The sequence below is a fragment of the Capricornis sumatraensis genome, chromosome 3 (genome assembly GCF_032405125.1).
Source record: "Capricornis sumatraensis isolate serow.1 chromosome 3, serow.2, whole genome shotgun sequence".
Taxonomy (NCBI): Eukaryota; Metazoa; Chordata; class Mammalia; order Artiodactyla; family Bovidae; genus Capricornis; species Capricornis sumatraensis.
Genome location: NC_091071.1, coordinates 160,108,968 through 160,124,961, shown reverse-complemented (window position 1 = coordinate 160,124,961; position 15,994 = coordinate 160,108,968). Strand labels below are relative to the sequence as shown.

Genomic DNA, 15,994 nt, shown 5'->3' with positions numbered 1-15,994 from the left:
CGGTACAAAGTACACAAAAACATACAGAACAATCAAGTGTCCCACCGATCCTATGCTATATAACAACTCAGGTCCCCAGAGGTAACCGCTTATCAATTTCTGTGCATCATTCTAAATAAGAAATGAGACACCTTTCTTATACGTAACATATATGTGTACCTGAAGCACAGTAAAAGCTTGTATTTGGAAATAACACTGAAAGAGACACTTCAAAAGGAGTATAGCCTTAAGACATTATAAACTGAAATGTTATAATAATAAACAAGGGATGCAAATTGCTAGAACAGTATCTCCCCAAAATGTGCCATTCTCTTCACTCCATTTACTACATTTCAGCCTTCGTATTAACTTTCCACTACCACATACCACAGGTCTCAGCATTTCATTCTACAGCAACATCTTTGCTTATAAGACCTTCTGAGTTTGTAAAGTATCACGGATTTAAATCACCAAAGATGGACACTGAAAAGACAACTTCTAGAAAAAGCCAAATTCTCCTGCAGCCAATATGAGCTACTTACAAGGTAGATTAAACTTTTCTACTACAATTTAACATTGTACTGTTCCAATTATTGGCTTTTCTGCTTAAGCAAATTCAATCAAAATCTCACCCCACCCCACACCCCCTCCATTAGACTATGACATTTTTGGTAGTATCTTTTGGCATAAATGAAAATAAATTTCTCATCTGGAGTTAAGACATTAACTCCAGTTCTGTCACTTCCAGTCTACTAGGTACATGAGTCTCTGTGATATAACTAAAGAGACAAAATCCTTTAATGTACACACACAAAAACAGGTAACAAAAACATAACTCTCACAAAAACCCCTCACCCGCAAACCACCTAGAGTTAAGTCACATCCACTTCCACGTGATGGAAAGTGTCCCCAATTTGGGGACATAATGAATCAAGCTTTACGTTCTCATTTTCTGTATTAGAATGCTGGGATCGAAAGACACAGCCCAGGAAGTCACAGAAAGAACTTGGGTCAAATTGATTGTGGTTACAAAGATTTCTATAATTCCCCAAGTACCAAAAAAAAAAAAAAAAAAGTCAGGTTGTTTGTCACTTATTGTGTGGACCTAGTTCAAGGTTTTTATACTGGTCACCCTATTTCAGTTCTCTTTTCAAGCAACTATACTTAAAAAGAATACGTCTGCAATGGGGGAGACCTGGGTTTGATTCCTGGGTTGGGAAGATCCCCTGGAGAAGGGAAAGGCTACCCACTCCAGTATTCTGGCCTGGAGAATTCCATGGACTGTATAGTCCATGGGGTCGCAAAGAGTTGGACATGAATGATTGACTTTCACATTTAAATAATGGGTGTATAAGAAAATCACACCGTAGTAACCCAGGATTCATTTTTATTTTTAAAGAAAAGTCACTGAAAAGTTGGAAAAATACGAGTTAACGAATTTTAAAATAAGGCTATCAATCCACAGGAAACAAGTTTCAACACCAAAGGGAAGACAGTAACCGCTAAACTTTGTAATCATAAAATGCGGTAGCCCTATCAGACAGGAAGGGATAGAAAACACAATTTCCTTTGGGAAAAAAAACAAAAGAGCAAAACCAACTCACAAGTGCTTGCAACCAAAAAGATAGCAGGTCCTACCTACACACAATTTAATTACACGGGCAGAGACTCCGAGGTACAACTAAATCGTTCTAATTCTCTCCCAATCTATTTTCCTAAGGGTTTTTCCTTTGGGATCTCATTAGGGGATGCAATCAACACCGAAAGAAATGTTTTTTCCATCTAGGGAGAGAAAACATTTAAGATCCTTCAGTTAAAGTCCCTCTGTGGGGTAAGAGGCCTGTATACAACTGGTTCTATATTTGAAACAAAGGCGCTTAAGGCTTTTTATCTTCTGCAACTAAAAGACGCCACCACTTTTGAAAGGGTTCTCCTCCCTCGAGAAAGCCTCTTGTAGGAGGCAGCCCGGGGTTTTCTTCTACCACAAAAGGGGAACTCGTCCTGCAGACGAAGAAGGTCACACACTGACGGAAGGGGAATCCGAGCTTTCTCCAGTTTTCAGCTCCTGGAAGGAAACGCTGGAGCATCTCCCGACATCCACACCTGCAGCAGGGATGCTTCCCGATCGGCGCGACCAGGGACCTCCCCGGGGCGCCGGGCTTCCAACAAGGCTTTTCTTCTCCAACACGTCCTGCCTCCCCACACACAAAGTAAATTAAAAACAAACCAAAAACGACTTTCAAAGAGACAGGCGTCGGGATCAAGGTCATCCTGGAAGGTACCAGGACCTCGGCTGGGAAGCATGACAGGCTTGAGTGGTAACTCTCAGGACGCCCTTAGGGTTTCCCACGCCAGAAACTATCTTCTACGTGGAAAACTCAATTTTTCGACCAAACGAAGGCACAGAACTAAAGCGGGAAAGGTTAGCCCCAGAACGATTGCAACAGGGTGCGCTGCTCTCCCTTGCTTTCCTCAGACACTAAAGGGGGGAGCAACGCTCCGAGAAGGAGGAAAGGTCAGGGTTGAATCGGGGAGGCCCCTGGGGAAGGCCAAGACCGCACCACGGACCGGCTGGGCAAACAGCCGGTCCCTCCATTGCCGGAGGATCCCGGCCACAGCGCTAGGCCCCGCATCCGGCTCGGGCCGCGGATCCCGGGTCGGGAAGACGTCAGCACTCACCCCTGGGCCCGCTGGAGGGTCCCCGGCGAGGGCCGCCGCCCGCCGGCTCCCCTGGTGCTCGGGTGGGCGGTCTCAGAGGCCGTTGGCCGAGCGCACGGAGGCGCCCGGGCAAATCACCGGCCGGAGACGCCCGCAGCGGGCGGGGAGAGACAGAGAGACGCGAGAACGCCCGGGACTGGTCCCTTCCGGGAGCTGTAGTTGAGACAGGTTCGTGGTCATGTGACGCGAGGAAGGGCGGACGTAAGACCCACGCAGAGGAGCGGGGCTGTACGACGGCGATTCCGCGACATCTTTGTTGTGGGCAAAGTGCGGCCACCGCATCTCGTGTTTAAAAGGTAAACCTTCGGTAGCTAGTTAAATAATTAGTTTTCAGGACTGTCTGCATCAAAATCAGGACTGGGGTGAGGCCTAATAATCTGCATATTTCGCCCGCTCTGCAAGTGATTCTTAAACACTATACTCCAATTTTGACGATTTTTCAAGCCCTCTGTGTCTTCCTTAACAGTGATCCCTACCCTGACCTGCTTTACTAACCCTTAAAGGTAAGGATCTCGGAAAAGAAGTTAGGTTTCACAGTAGTTAGAAGCCCTGTTTAGTTTCCAAGAACTGTTTGCTAACCATTTAAAGTGAAAGTGAAGTCGCTCAGTCGTGTCCGATTCTTTGGGACCCCATGGACTGTAGCCCGCCAGGCTCCTCCATCCATGGGATTTTTCAGGCAAGAATACTGGAGTTGGGTTGCCGTTTCCTTCTCCAGGGGATCTTCCCCACCCAGGAATCCAACCGGGGTCTCCTGCACTGCAGGCAGACAACCGCATAACCACTAACTTTCTAGGAGAAAGTCAGTACCTTGTTCGTCAAAACTGGAGCGGACTGAAGCCAATTCAAGGAATACATTTGTATTCTTCGATGTTAACAGCTGAAGACATACGCATGAGTATGTACTTCTCTAGAGTCTAAAGATACTCTAGAGATGTTCAGTTCAGTTCAGACACAGTTGTGTCCGACTCTTTTCAACCCCAAGGACTGCAGCATGCCAGCCATCCCTGTCCATCACCAACTCTTAGAGTTTGCTCAAACTCATGTCCATCAAGTTGGTGATGCCATCCAACCATCTCATCCTCTGTGGTTCCCTTGTCTTCCTACCTTCAATCTTTCCAGTATCAGGATCTTTTCAAATGAGTCAGTTCTTCGCATCAGGTGGCCCAAGTATTGGAGTTTCAGCTTCACCATCAGTCCTTCCAATGAATATTCAGGACTGATTTTTCTTTAGGGTGGACTGGTTGGCTCTCCTTGCAGTCCAAGGGACTTTAAAAAGTCTTCTCCAACATCACAGTTCAAAAGCATCAATTCTTCGGAGTTCAGCTTTCTTTATAGTCCAACTCTAACATCCATACATGACTACTGGAAAAACCATAGCTTTGACTAGACAGACCTTCATTGGCAAAGTAATGTCTCTGCTTTTGAATATGCTGTCCAGGTTGTTCCTAGTTTTTCTTCCAAGGAGCAAGCGTCTTTTAATTTCATGACTGCAGTCACCATCGGCAGTGATTTTGAAGCCCCCCAAGATAAAGTCTGTCACTGTTTCTATTGTTTCCCCATCTATTTGTCATGAAGTGATGGGACGGGATGCCATGATCTTAGTTTTCTGAATGTTGAATGTTGGTAACATCTAGAAATGTTACCATTCTTTAAAACAACTTAGGAAGTCCTCTGAGAATTTCCTTCTTGGGCCCCTTTTTAATACTGACAAATCATCCTTTAAATGCAGACGATCTTAGGAATGATCAGCTATTCCAAACCAACCTTTGGGGGGAATTTAGATACCAAGCTAAATAAGCTATGACCAAAACCTTTAGAACTGAGGGTCTTGCTGCTCCACTAGTATCTTTCTATTTCTTAGTACTTATAATCTGGTTCTTACTCCTGTCCACTCCCCACCAAGGAAACTGAAATAAGTTTCAAATGAAGATTGTGATCCTGAAATATTGAATCTTCCATATTACCATCTGTATGATCGTTCTACTCTTTGGCTCAAAGTCTTCAGTGGGTCTCTAATACCAACCAATGATGTACAAGTTCACCATGGTGTTCTAAACTCTAATATGACCCTCACCTCCTGCCATGCCACTCCATTTACTACATGTGTGAATGATATATATGTATATAGTCTTGATCATTGATTGTTCTCTGAGAGTGAGTGAGTGAGTGAGTGAGTGAAGTCACTTAGTCATATCCGACTCTTAGCGACCCCGTGGACTGCAGCCTACCAGGCTCCTCCGTCCATGGGATTCTGCAGGCAAGAGTACTGGAGTGGGGTGCCATTGCCTTCTCTGAGATTACTTCATGCTTTTCTAACTATTGATACTTACCTTTATCTATTTCTGACACTTATAATGCCATCCTGCCTCTGATCAACTTCTGTTTCTTGAAATTCTAACTAACCTTGAAAGACCACCTAAAATATCCACTTTTGTGATTTTATAAGGCCTCCAACTTATGAACCATTGTTTACTGACTCTTACAGTACTTGTCACATTCTGTTGCATATTACAATTATCTATGTATTTGCTTTATTTTCTCCTACCAGATGATAAGTTCCATGTCTGAGACCAAGGTCTGTATCTTACTCATCTCACTGCTTTCATGGAGCAACCATATTGAGCATGTTGTAGGTCTTGGGTATAAAGTAATGAGATCTATTTCCTTATTTGACTGATAAATTGCAGTTAAGGATAATTCCAAAGCAATAGTTCTAAAAAGGTTTTAAGCAGTGTTATCATTTTTAGAAACACTTTAGTCTCCAAAAACCTAGAGAGGGTAGTATTTATCTGAATGGTTAAATTGAGCCTGGTCTGAGGAGGCCTAGCAAATAGCTGAGAAAAGAAGAGAAGCAAAAGGCAAAGGAGAAAAGGGAAGATATGCCCATCTGAATGCACAGTTCCAAAGAATAGTGAGGAGAGATAAGAAAGCCTTCCTAAGTGAACATGCAAAGAAATAGGGGAAAACAATAGAATGGGAAAGACTAGAGATCTCTTCAAGAAAATTAGAGATATCAAGGTACATTTCATGCAAAGATGGGCACAATAAAGGACAGAAACAGTATGGACCTAACAGAAGCAGAAGAGATTAAGAAGAGGTGGCAAGAATACACAGAAGAACTATACAAAAAAAGATCTTAATGACCCGAATAACCACAATGGTGTGATCAGTCACCTAGAGTCAGACATCCTGGAGTGCAAAGTCAAGTGGGCCTTAAGAAGCACCACTGTGAACAAAGCTAGTGGAGGTGATAGAATTCCAGCTGAGCTATTTCAAATCCTAAAAGATCATACTGTGAAAGTGCTGCACTCAATATGCCAACAAATTTGGAAAAACTCAGCAGTGGCCAAAGGACTAGAAAAGGTAAGTATTCATTCAAGTCCCAAAGAAGGGTAATGCCAAAGAATGTTCAAACTACCACACAATTGTACTCATTTCATGTGCTAGCAAGGTAATGCTCAAAATCCTTCAAGCTAGGCTTCAGTAGTCTCTGAACTGAGAACTTCCAGATGTACAAGCTGGATTTAGAAAAGGCAGGAGTCAGAGATCAAATTGCCAACATCTGTCAGATCATAGAAAAAGCAAGAGAGTTCCAGAAAAACGTCTACTTCTGCCTCATTGACTACACTAAAGCCTTCGACTGTGTGGATCACAACAACTTGGAAAATTCTTTAAGAGATGGGAATACCAGACCACCTTACCTGCCTCCTGAGAAATCTGTATGCAGGTCAAGAAGCAACTGTTAGAACTGGACATGAAACAATAGACTGGTTCCAAATTGGGAAAGGAATACATCAAGGCTGTATATTTTCACCTTGCTTATTTAACTTACATGCAGAGTACATCATGTGAAATACCAGGCTGGCTGAAGCACAAGCTGGAATCAAGATTGCTGGGAGAAATATCAATAACCTCAGATATGCAGATGACACCACCCTTAATGGCAGAAAGTGAAGAGGAACTAAAGAACCTCTTGATGAAAGTGAAAGAGGAGAGTGAAAAAAGCTGGCTTAAAACTCAGCATTCAGAAAATGAAGATCATGGCATCAGGTTCCATCACTTCATGGCAGATAGATGGGGAAACAATGGAAACAGTGAGAGACTTTTTTTTCCCTTGGGCTCCAAAATCGCTGCAGACGGTGACTGCAGCCATGAAATTAAAAACGCTTGCTCCTTGGAAGAAAAGCTGTGACAAACCTAGACAGCATATTAAAAAGCAGAGACATCAGTTGGCCATCAAAGGTCCATGTAGTCAAAGTTATGGTTTTTCCAGTAGTCATGTATGGATGTGAGAGTTGGACAATAAAGAAAACTGAGTGACGCTTTTGAACTGTGGTGTTGGAGAAGACTCTTGAGAGTCCCTTGGACTGCAAGGAGATGAAACCAATCAGTCCTAAAGGAAATCAACCCTTACTATTCATTGGAAGAACTGATGCTGAAGCTGAAGCTCTAATACTTTGGCTACATGATGCAAAGAATCGACTCATTGGAAAAGATCCTAATGCTGGGAAAGATTGAAGGCAGGAGGAGAAGGGGACAACAGAAGATCAGGTGGTTGGATGGCATCACTGACTCAATGGACATGAGTTTGAGCAAACTCCAGGAGATGGTGAAGGACAGGGAAGGCTGGCGTGCTGCAGTCCTTGGGGTCGAAAAGAGTCAGACACAACTGACTGGACGATGTCGATGATGATTCAAAATCAGTTGCTTTGCCTTCTGTGTTTGGTTGTCTTTTAGTTTCCAGTGAGCAGAGCTGGGGTAAGACTAAGGTGAACTAGCCACACTAAGTGCTCTGCAAGTGCCCTGTCAATAAGTTACAAGGAATCCCTTAGAGCCTGATGAAGACTTTTGTTTCTATAAGACTTTTCTTTCTTATAAACAGGCTTATAAGTAGAGATAATGAACTCAACACAGCATTCATTCTTCTGCTTGTAAAAATAAGTTCATTAAAATGGATTAGTATACTTTTTGATCAAAATGTTTTCTAATTATTTTTTTGGTCCAGTTATGAAACTGTTTCTAAATATTTGGGCAACAATTTTCTTGGTTTTCTTAGAATTATTACTCAGCATCACCATTCATTCTGTGTTTTCATATGATATCTTCATCGTCGTTTGACACACCCCAAAAGTTCCTTACCTGTGAGAATTCAGATTTTTTTTTATTAAGGGCATTCATCTTTACCAATTCTCTACCTTTGAAATTTTATGAATATTTTTTCTTGAATAGGGTGCATTATAAATGGGAAACATCAAAATATAAGATCCATAACTTCTGTAATTTATACCTTTTCCTCTTGATTTATGAAAACTCCTTAAATACCTCAGTAGGAAATGCATAAAGATATGATTAGGCCTTTCACAGGAAAGAAACCCTCAAGTATAAGTGGTAAATGTTCAGCCTTGCTGATAATGAGCAAAATATAAATTGAGACTGGCAAAATTGTGAAAGAACAGCAATGTCCAATATTGGTAAAAGCATAAGGAGATGAATGTTTTCATAACATTGTATTGGTGCAACTAGAAATTCTAGCAGTGTTTCTGGAGAACATGTGTGTGTGTGTGTGTATAAAAATATATATATATCTCAAAGGCCTAAGATTGCAACTCCTTTGATTTTTGCAGTTTTCCTCCTAGAGATTTATCCTGAGGAAACAACTGGACAAATATGAATAAAATGTTCATAATACATCCATAATAAAATTAAATGTCAGCCTATTCATTGATTTATGTAGAAAAATCCATATAAATACTGATTAGTTCTTACCTATTGATTTGAAAATATGTCAAGAAAAAAGTCTGAGATGATAATACCTTAATTTTCCTGGATGGGGGTGAGGGGTTAGATCATGGCAATTTTTATATAGTCTTCATAATTACTGTTATTTTTTACAGTGAACATATACTATTTTTACAATCCAAAACAATTAATTTGTTTATATTTTGAAAAAAATAAGACCAGATATAAATTTTTCCATTTTATTCTTAGATAATACAACAACATAATATTTAAGGTGTAATTACAGAAATATTAGTACAACACTGTAATTCTGTCAAGATATAATAATATAAAATATTCAATATATTTTAAATATATTTCATTTGGTTATAGAGTAAATATTAAATTAAGTTTAGTAGCGGTAAGTTGCACTGGATGCATAGAAAAATCTTTGTAAGTTAAATTAGCAATAAAATTCAAATTTAGAATTATTGTAATACTTTTATAAATAAGTTATTTGATAATGTTTATCTTGCAAAAACACCTCTGAGAAACCCATTATTTCAGCACACTGTGAAATTCCAAAGTTGAAGCCCCAGATTTAAAAGAAACAAGTTATTTACATTTTATCTACAAAGTTAAATCTTCATAACTTTATAAACTACTGATGGATATCTGGAAAGTAATGCTCATGAGCTGTGTTTCAATGTTCAGTCTTAGAAGGGGAACTGAGCCACTTTTAATATGACTTCATTGGGATCTAATGTTTTAGCATCACTTGTATTCCTCAGAAGTTAAACACTGATAATGGGACAAGAAAAGAGGGAGCCTGGGAACAAGCAGAGGCCAGTCATTTGCCATTAGCACCAATATAGGGCTTTAACTTAGTAAAATTAGATGACCTTGAGGTCACTTGTGATTTTGGACTTTAAAGAGAGCTATGGATGGAGCAATATTGCTTGGCCTTAACTGGTAACTGTCTGTAGAACAGCTTCTTGTATGTTTGCCTAGAACAGTTCTTCTCAATCAGAAATCACCTGAAGAAGCTTGTTAAATATGCATTTCTGGGCCTTTCCCCCAGAGTTTCTGATTCTAAATGTCTACACTAAGCATTTGCATTGATGGCAAGTACCCAGGTGCTGCTGATGCTGCTGGTCCCTGGACCAGCAGCAATTTTGAGAATTGCTGACCTACAGAGGGTTTGTGTAGATCAGCTAGCCCTATGCCATTATGGTACAATTAAGAAAGTTGGATATTTTTAGAGAAAAAAAAGTCTTAGCATAAGGTGAGTCTAAGCAAATAATCTAAGTAAAATGCACTTCTCAGCTTCAATGTAAAAGTCACTTCACAGCACTCACATGAGCAGTGAAGGATGCCAACCAAGGTCACCGTCTGTGTTTTCCTCTGGGGTCACACCTTCATTTACAAAGCAACTGAGGTTGAAACAATAACCTGAATTTAAATATCAGCACCACCAACTCCACCTTGGTGGACTAAGAAGCATCTGCAGAGCTTTATCTCTGGACATAAGGCCTCTGAGATTAATCAAATAGTGCTACTATCAAGTATAAATGGTCTTTAAGGTTTTGTGGATTTTCATTTTCTTAACATTTTCAGACCTTGGCTTCTGTAATGCCTAGAAGCTAGATGTCCTGGGCTTTCTCTGGGCATAAATATTATTTTTGAACCTTTATTGAGGCCTGCTGAATTATTCTGATGAAATACAGGAACAAAGGGAAAAAAGGAAGAAAAACAACTTAGACACGTAGAATTCTTAACAGAAACAGTTACCTTCTCTGAGATATTGGATCAGAAACAAGTCTCTTTTCATCCCCTAGTGTCTATAATTTAGTGCAGTGCCTGGGATATGACTTGGTGTTGAATAAAATCTTAAGTTGAATTAGGTAAACTTGGGAATGTATCAATACGCTGAAAAGCAAGTTTTAAGACATACAACCACCAAACTATACAATTTGCACATCAAAATTTTTTACACAATGGACTCTTCAAATGGTTTATAAGAATATGTAATATCAAAAACATGTCTTTAACAAAGGAAGAATTATGTAGTTAACAAGAGAATACATCTCTGAACACCCAGGTTAAATGAAATATTTAGAGCAAATGAAAAATATTTTGAGCCTGATTAGCCAACAGATGCCTTCAGTTATTCCATGGGTTGCTGAACTGCTAGTTTATAAGGTATGCACCAACATTTATAGGGATGGGGATAAAGTGCATATCAAGGAATTTGTTATTTGTGTGGGCGTAGTTAATTTACTAAGGGCAAAAATTGTATCTATTTGAATATAAGCAAGCTATATTGCTGTAGTGAAATGAATTCAATGGACAAACAAAAATGTCTTTTAAAAAATGTAAACCAAAACCATAAAGTATTTCCAAGGCTATTATTATTCCATTCAGGGCAGCCCCCTTCTGGCCTTAGTCTTGGGTGTGTTTGAAAAAGCACTAGACAGTCTATGAGCCTCAATTCAGTTTTGGTTCCCTTAGGTCTTAGATTACTCATCAGGTTTGAAAGTCTAGTTTATTCATGATGTTCTAATATCCCATTTCATCCCCTTCCCTACCCAGGGTCTAAAGCTTTGGGAAGCAGGTGATCAGGCAATCTAAAACAGAATTAGCCTCCCTGCGTCTCCAAGACTGGAATAGAAAGGGGGTGAATCCTGGGAATCCAGTGGACCAAATAGCTCTTCACTTGTAGTATCAAACTTTATACAATCGCCATTTACTTAGTGCACTGGATAAAAGTGGAATACAAGATTTTGGTGATACTTTGTGAAAAGCTTAGTGCTTTGCATTAGGGAGCTTTGATACAGTACAGATTTAGAGACCAGTATCTCAGAACTAACTTAAAAAAAGGCTTTGTTGTGTGGGGAAACAAATAGAAACTTTGTACTGCTGTTCCAAGAGAAAGATACTTAAATAAGTGCATGTTCTGCGATATTACTTGGTTATTTAGGATGAAAAGTAACGGCTTTATTTTTTCTTTATTTCTTCATGGTCTCCTTTTCATGCACACTTGACAGCGACTTATTATGTTTTCTAACTCCCCAGCTTTCACAGTTGATGGAATGGGTTTTCTGAAATAAAAAACAAAAGTAAAAAAACACCAAAAATCTCATCAATTTATAGATAAAAGGGAAATACATCCTGGGTCTGAGTTTTGTTAATAAATATGGTAGCTCACCTAAACTTTATTTCAGGGAGGTATGTTTCTGAAAAGATATATATGTCAACACTTTATCATTTTAGTTGTATTTAGCAGTAACTTACAAATGCAAACTTACAGATTTTTTTTTCTGAAAAAATACTGCTCCCTTTTTAATTCTCTAATACTCAAAAGTCTTCCAAGATGATAAATTAAAATTAGTAGATCATGTGATAGTTTTTTTTTTTTTTTTTGACCCCACTGGTGGCTCAGACAGTAAAGAATCTGCCTGTAATGCAAGAGACCCAGGTTCAATCCCTGCGTTGGGAAGATCCACTGGAGAAGGAAATGGCAACTCACTCCCGTATTCTTGCCTGGAAAATTCCATGGACAGAGGAGCCCAGTCCATGGGGTCGCAAAGAGTCAGACATGACTGATCAACTGACACTTTCACTGTAGAGGTTTATTCCGTAGTCTATAAAGTCATACATCAATATTAAATATTTTTAATGATGACAAAAATAATATTTTTTGGTCTTTATTGGTACAGTAGCAGAAACCAAGGCTACTTGTCGACTCTAGACCAATTGTACACTGGGAGTGCCAAGCTAAACAGGATTTTATTGCCACAGGGATTTTTTTTTTTTTTTTTTTGACATGAGTACATCAGCACCTGGGGAATGAAAATCTAACACAGGCAACCTTTGACTAGTTATGCAGCTGAGTCATCAGATTAAACTTAACTTTGAATAGTTACCTGAACATTCTTTTGGGGTCTAATGAAGCCAACCAGAAACTGTAGGAGTTTGAATAGTAGTTGCATGTTCCTCTTCCGTGACATTCTATAAATGGACTGGCTCGGAATTCTTCCAGGCAGGAGCCGGGGGATGCGAGTGCTTGCCCAGCACCCTCCGAACCGGCACTTGTGAACTATCACAAGAAGAGGATCCAAATAAGAATTCTGTGCATGGTGCTCACATTTTCAATGCTCTAATTTTTTTTTTTGTAATAGAAGCCCCCCCGCCCTCCCCCCCAAAAAAAGCATGAATTGAACTTCTTGTGCTTATTTACCCAAATTTACTATAACACTCCAGGTGCCTTCCAAGTTGAAGGATAATCATTGAAAATAATCTAAAAGCTGTTTATTTTGCCTAGAATGCTTTTCCCCCAGGTCTGACATGTTCTTTTTTTGTCATTCAGAGGCCTGCTCCACAAAGCTTTCCTTGACCTCATCCCTATCAGTCTCTCCTCTTATCTTGCTTTATTTTCTCCATAGGACTGCTCACCATCTGAACTCACTACATACTACTATTGTTATGTCGTCTTCTCACTTATACGTCTACCTCTATGAAAGAAGCTCCATGAGAGCAGGAACTTTGGTTCACTGCTGGTATCCTAGTTTCTAGAATGGTCATAGCACAGAGTAGGCATTCAATAAATATTTGTTGAATTAGTGATTGAGTAAAGAAGGGAGAATACGGTATCATAAATGATGTTACACAAAATATGAATAGTCACCAACCACATCTGTGCAGGTATCAAAATCACAAATGTCAGTCCATAGATTTCTTCATTTAGTACTTGCATCTGGAGAATTTTTCTTTAAAAGGCTATTTCTCTTTTAGTTCCCATCTTCATAGGAACTTCAAAGGGTCTTACTTGGAATATGTGGGTAATCTCTTTCTGAGAAGTCTGTTTTTTAAAATGCTCCATTATTTACAAAAACAAACAAACTTAAAGCATATTTGCAGATTTTCAAGCAAATATTCACAGCAGATTTTGCATTCTGATGCCTAACAATATCATTCCTGGAGACCACATAAGATTCCATGGGTAATGCTTACTATGAATGTACTGTTCCTTTTCTCCTTACCATGATGAAAGAAAAGCCCTTCCAGAGAGAAATCCAGCCAGCAGGACAGGGGGGGATATCAGTGGTTTGGCTGTGAACAGCTATGGCTATTGCAGGACCTTCACAGACGGTACATCTGTAGCATGAAACAAGAAATACGGCTGCATCACCACTTTCTGCACCATGGTGTGCTGCCTTGCATTCTGTGGCAAAGGAAGGGATTCACCTGTTGCCATCATGAAACTAAGGGACTGGGATTTTACCTGCTAATATAAGGCTCCAGGGCCCTGCCAGTAATTGGAGCCATGTCCATTGGTATCATAGCTGGTGTTGACAGCCAGTATGAATAATCGTTTCGAGATGCGAAATTACATACATCATTGATATTGCAGAATAAGAATGGCATTGTGGTAAATCGCTGCAGGCAGCTGCCAAGTGTTCCTAATAAAACATCAGACTGGGTATCACTTTCAGTGAATTCCAATTATTTTGATTATCATTACTAGATAAAAGCTAATTAAAACATAACGTGGCAAAAACTGGAAAAAACACAAAAGAGCTATTTGCAAAATGTGTGATTGAAAAGTTTTAATGCTGATAAGAATTAAAGATCCAATAGGGATATAAATCCTCCTTCCATCTTTAACACTTGCCGGGGCCCTTTCTATTGATCTAGAACTTGAGGACTAGCGGAGGTCTTTGAGAAAATGTCTTTGCTTCAAAGTATCCCCAGTTCTTCATATGTATATGATGGCCAATAACCAGGCCAAGCTTTGGAACAGATTTTACTTTTAAGCCTGAACAGCAGACAGGTTAAAGTGAAAATTGTTTTTGTTGAAGAAGACCAACTAGATTGGCTCCTTCTAGAGCTTACAATCCAGAATGAATATTAGACATGAGGCCAATGTCTTATGTACTCTCTTTTAAAAGTATTGATGAACTTATTTGCAGGGAAGGAATGGAGACACAGATGTAGAGACTTGTGGATACAAGAGGGGAGGGAGAGAGTGGGATGGATGGAGAAAGTAGCATCAATGCAGATATATACTATCAGATGCAGATATATACTACTGTAAGATGGATAGCTGGTGAGAAATTGCTGTGTAGCAGTGCTCTGTGATGACCTGGAAAGATGGGATGGGGGAAGGGGAAGAAGGGAGGAGATGAATGTATAATTACAGCTGCTTTGCATTGTTGGATGGCAGAAACCAACACAACATTGTAAAAATTAAAAAACAAAATAAAAACAAAAGTGCTAAAGATACTCAGGTTGTTTACACTTAACTTCAGAGGGAAGGACCCCATGCCATAAAAATGTACTGTCTGTATATGGAACAAAGTGGATAGAAATTAAACAGGGGCATTACCCAGGTCCTGTCCATGGGATTGTTCATTTCCTTGCACAAACAGAAGAGAAAACCCACTATAGAGTGGCTCTGTCCCTGCTGGACAGGAGGGAATCGCTGTGGTCTGGCTGTGCCGGGTAAAGACAAAGCCCCTCATCACTGTCCCTGCTGCAGGTGGTCCAGTGTCTCCAGGTTTCCCCTTCAAGCCTGGCAGGCCGTCGGATCCAGGTGGTCCTTTAGAAAACACACTATACATGTGGCAACACAAACAAAACCTCAAACTTGTTTATCCAAAATACTAATTTGAATATTTATATATATTTATTAAGCCTCAAATGTAGAAAGGAGTCCTAAAGAAGTATGGTTTATAAAATGGCCAAAGAACTTTCTTAAATGTTGACTATTTTATTACAGATGCCTCTTGTTATAAATATTTGTGTATATCTGATGATGAGTTTTTTGAGATCAGTTCTTCATCTCTATGTTGCCCGGTGGTGCCTGGCATCAAGACCATCTCTGTCTACTTGCTAGTAATTCTCAACACAGCTTGTTTTGTAGTATCCTCAGTCTTGCTATGGCCCCATTTTGAAAACCAGATGTGGCCAGTAAAGTCTTTAAATTCATATAATTATTAATAGGAATTTTGTTTTTACCACTTTGAAAAACACAGTACCAAATCATGAGCAATTATGCAGTTATTATTATTAGCTAGCATTATATTTGAATTTTTAAAGACAAATCTCTAATCTTTATACAGTTGTGTCATAGTAGATCTGGGCGTATGTCAATGAATTGGGAAACCACATTTAGAACTTTTTCTTACTTTAACAAAGATTCAATCCTAAAAATTAAGATTTGGACATTTAAATATTTTCTAGAAGTGTGCTTTTGAAACTTTTGCAGAAGGTAGACTTTGATTCAGGTGTATCAAATTGACACATATAAGCTTATGCCCTTTTTAGGACACACGCATGAGTTGTTGAATTGTATTCAAGAATGGCATAGTTAGAAGATGGCTTTCCTGAATAATGATACTAAGTTGCTCTTCTATTCATATCAAAGTAATATTTTTCCAGCTATAACTTAGGTGCCACTGTTTTTCTTTTCTTTGGAAAAAAATGTGCAGTTCATTTATTTCTGTTGTAAATTAGATTAATACTAAAAATTGTAGAGAATTTATAAGGTAATTTTAACTTATTTTATAATAGCAAA

The 15,994-nt window shown here is 39.4% G+C and overlaps 1 protein-coding gene across 1 annotated transcript in view; it reads right to left on the bottom strand.

The window, feature by feature from the left end:
* Positions 1–8,817: 8,817 nt before the first annotated feature.
* Positions 8,818–15,994, bottom strand: part of COL4A3 (collagen type IV alpha 3 chain) — a 159,053-nt gene continuing 151,876 nt past the window's right edge. Inside the window, exons 48-52 of the mRNA XM_068967501.1 lie at positions 14,804–15,016; positions 13,700–13,877; positions 13,458–13,572; positions 12,342–12,514; positions 8,818–11,516 (exon numbers count right to left, since the gene is read on the bottom strand). Coding sequence (XP_068823602.1) covers positions 11,432–11,516; positions 12,342–12,514; positions 13,458–13,572; positions 13,700–13,877; positions 14,804–15,016 — 764 coding nt within the window. The 3' untranslated portion in view covers positions 8,818–11,431. The remainder of the gene's footprint in view (positions 11,517–12,341; positions 12,515–13,457; positions 13,573–13,699; positions 13,878–14,803; positions 15,017–15,994) is intronic.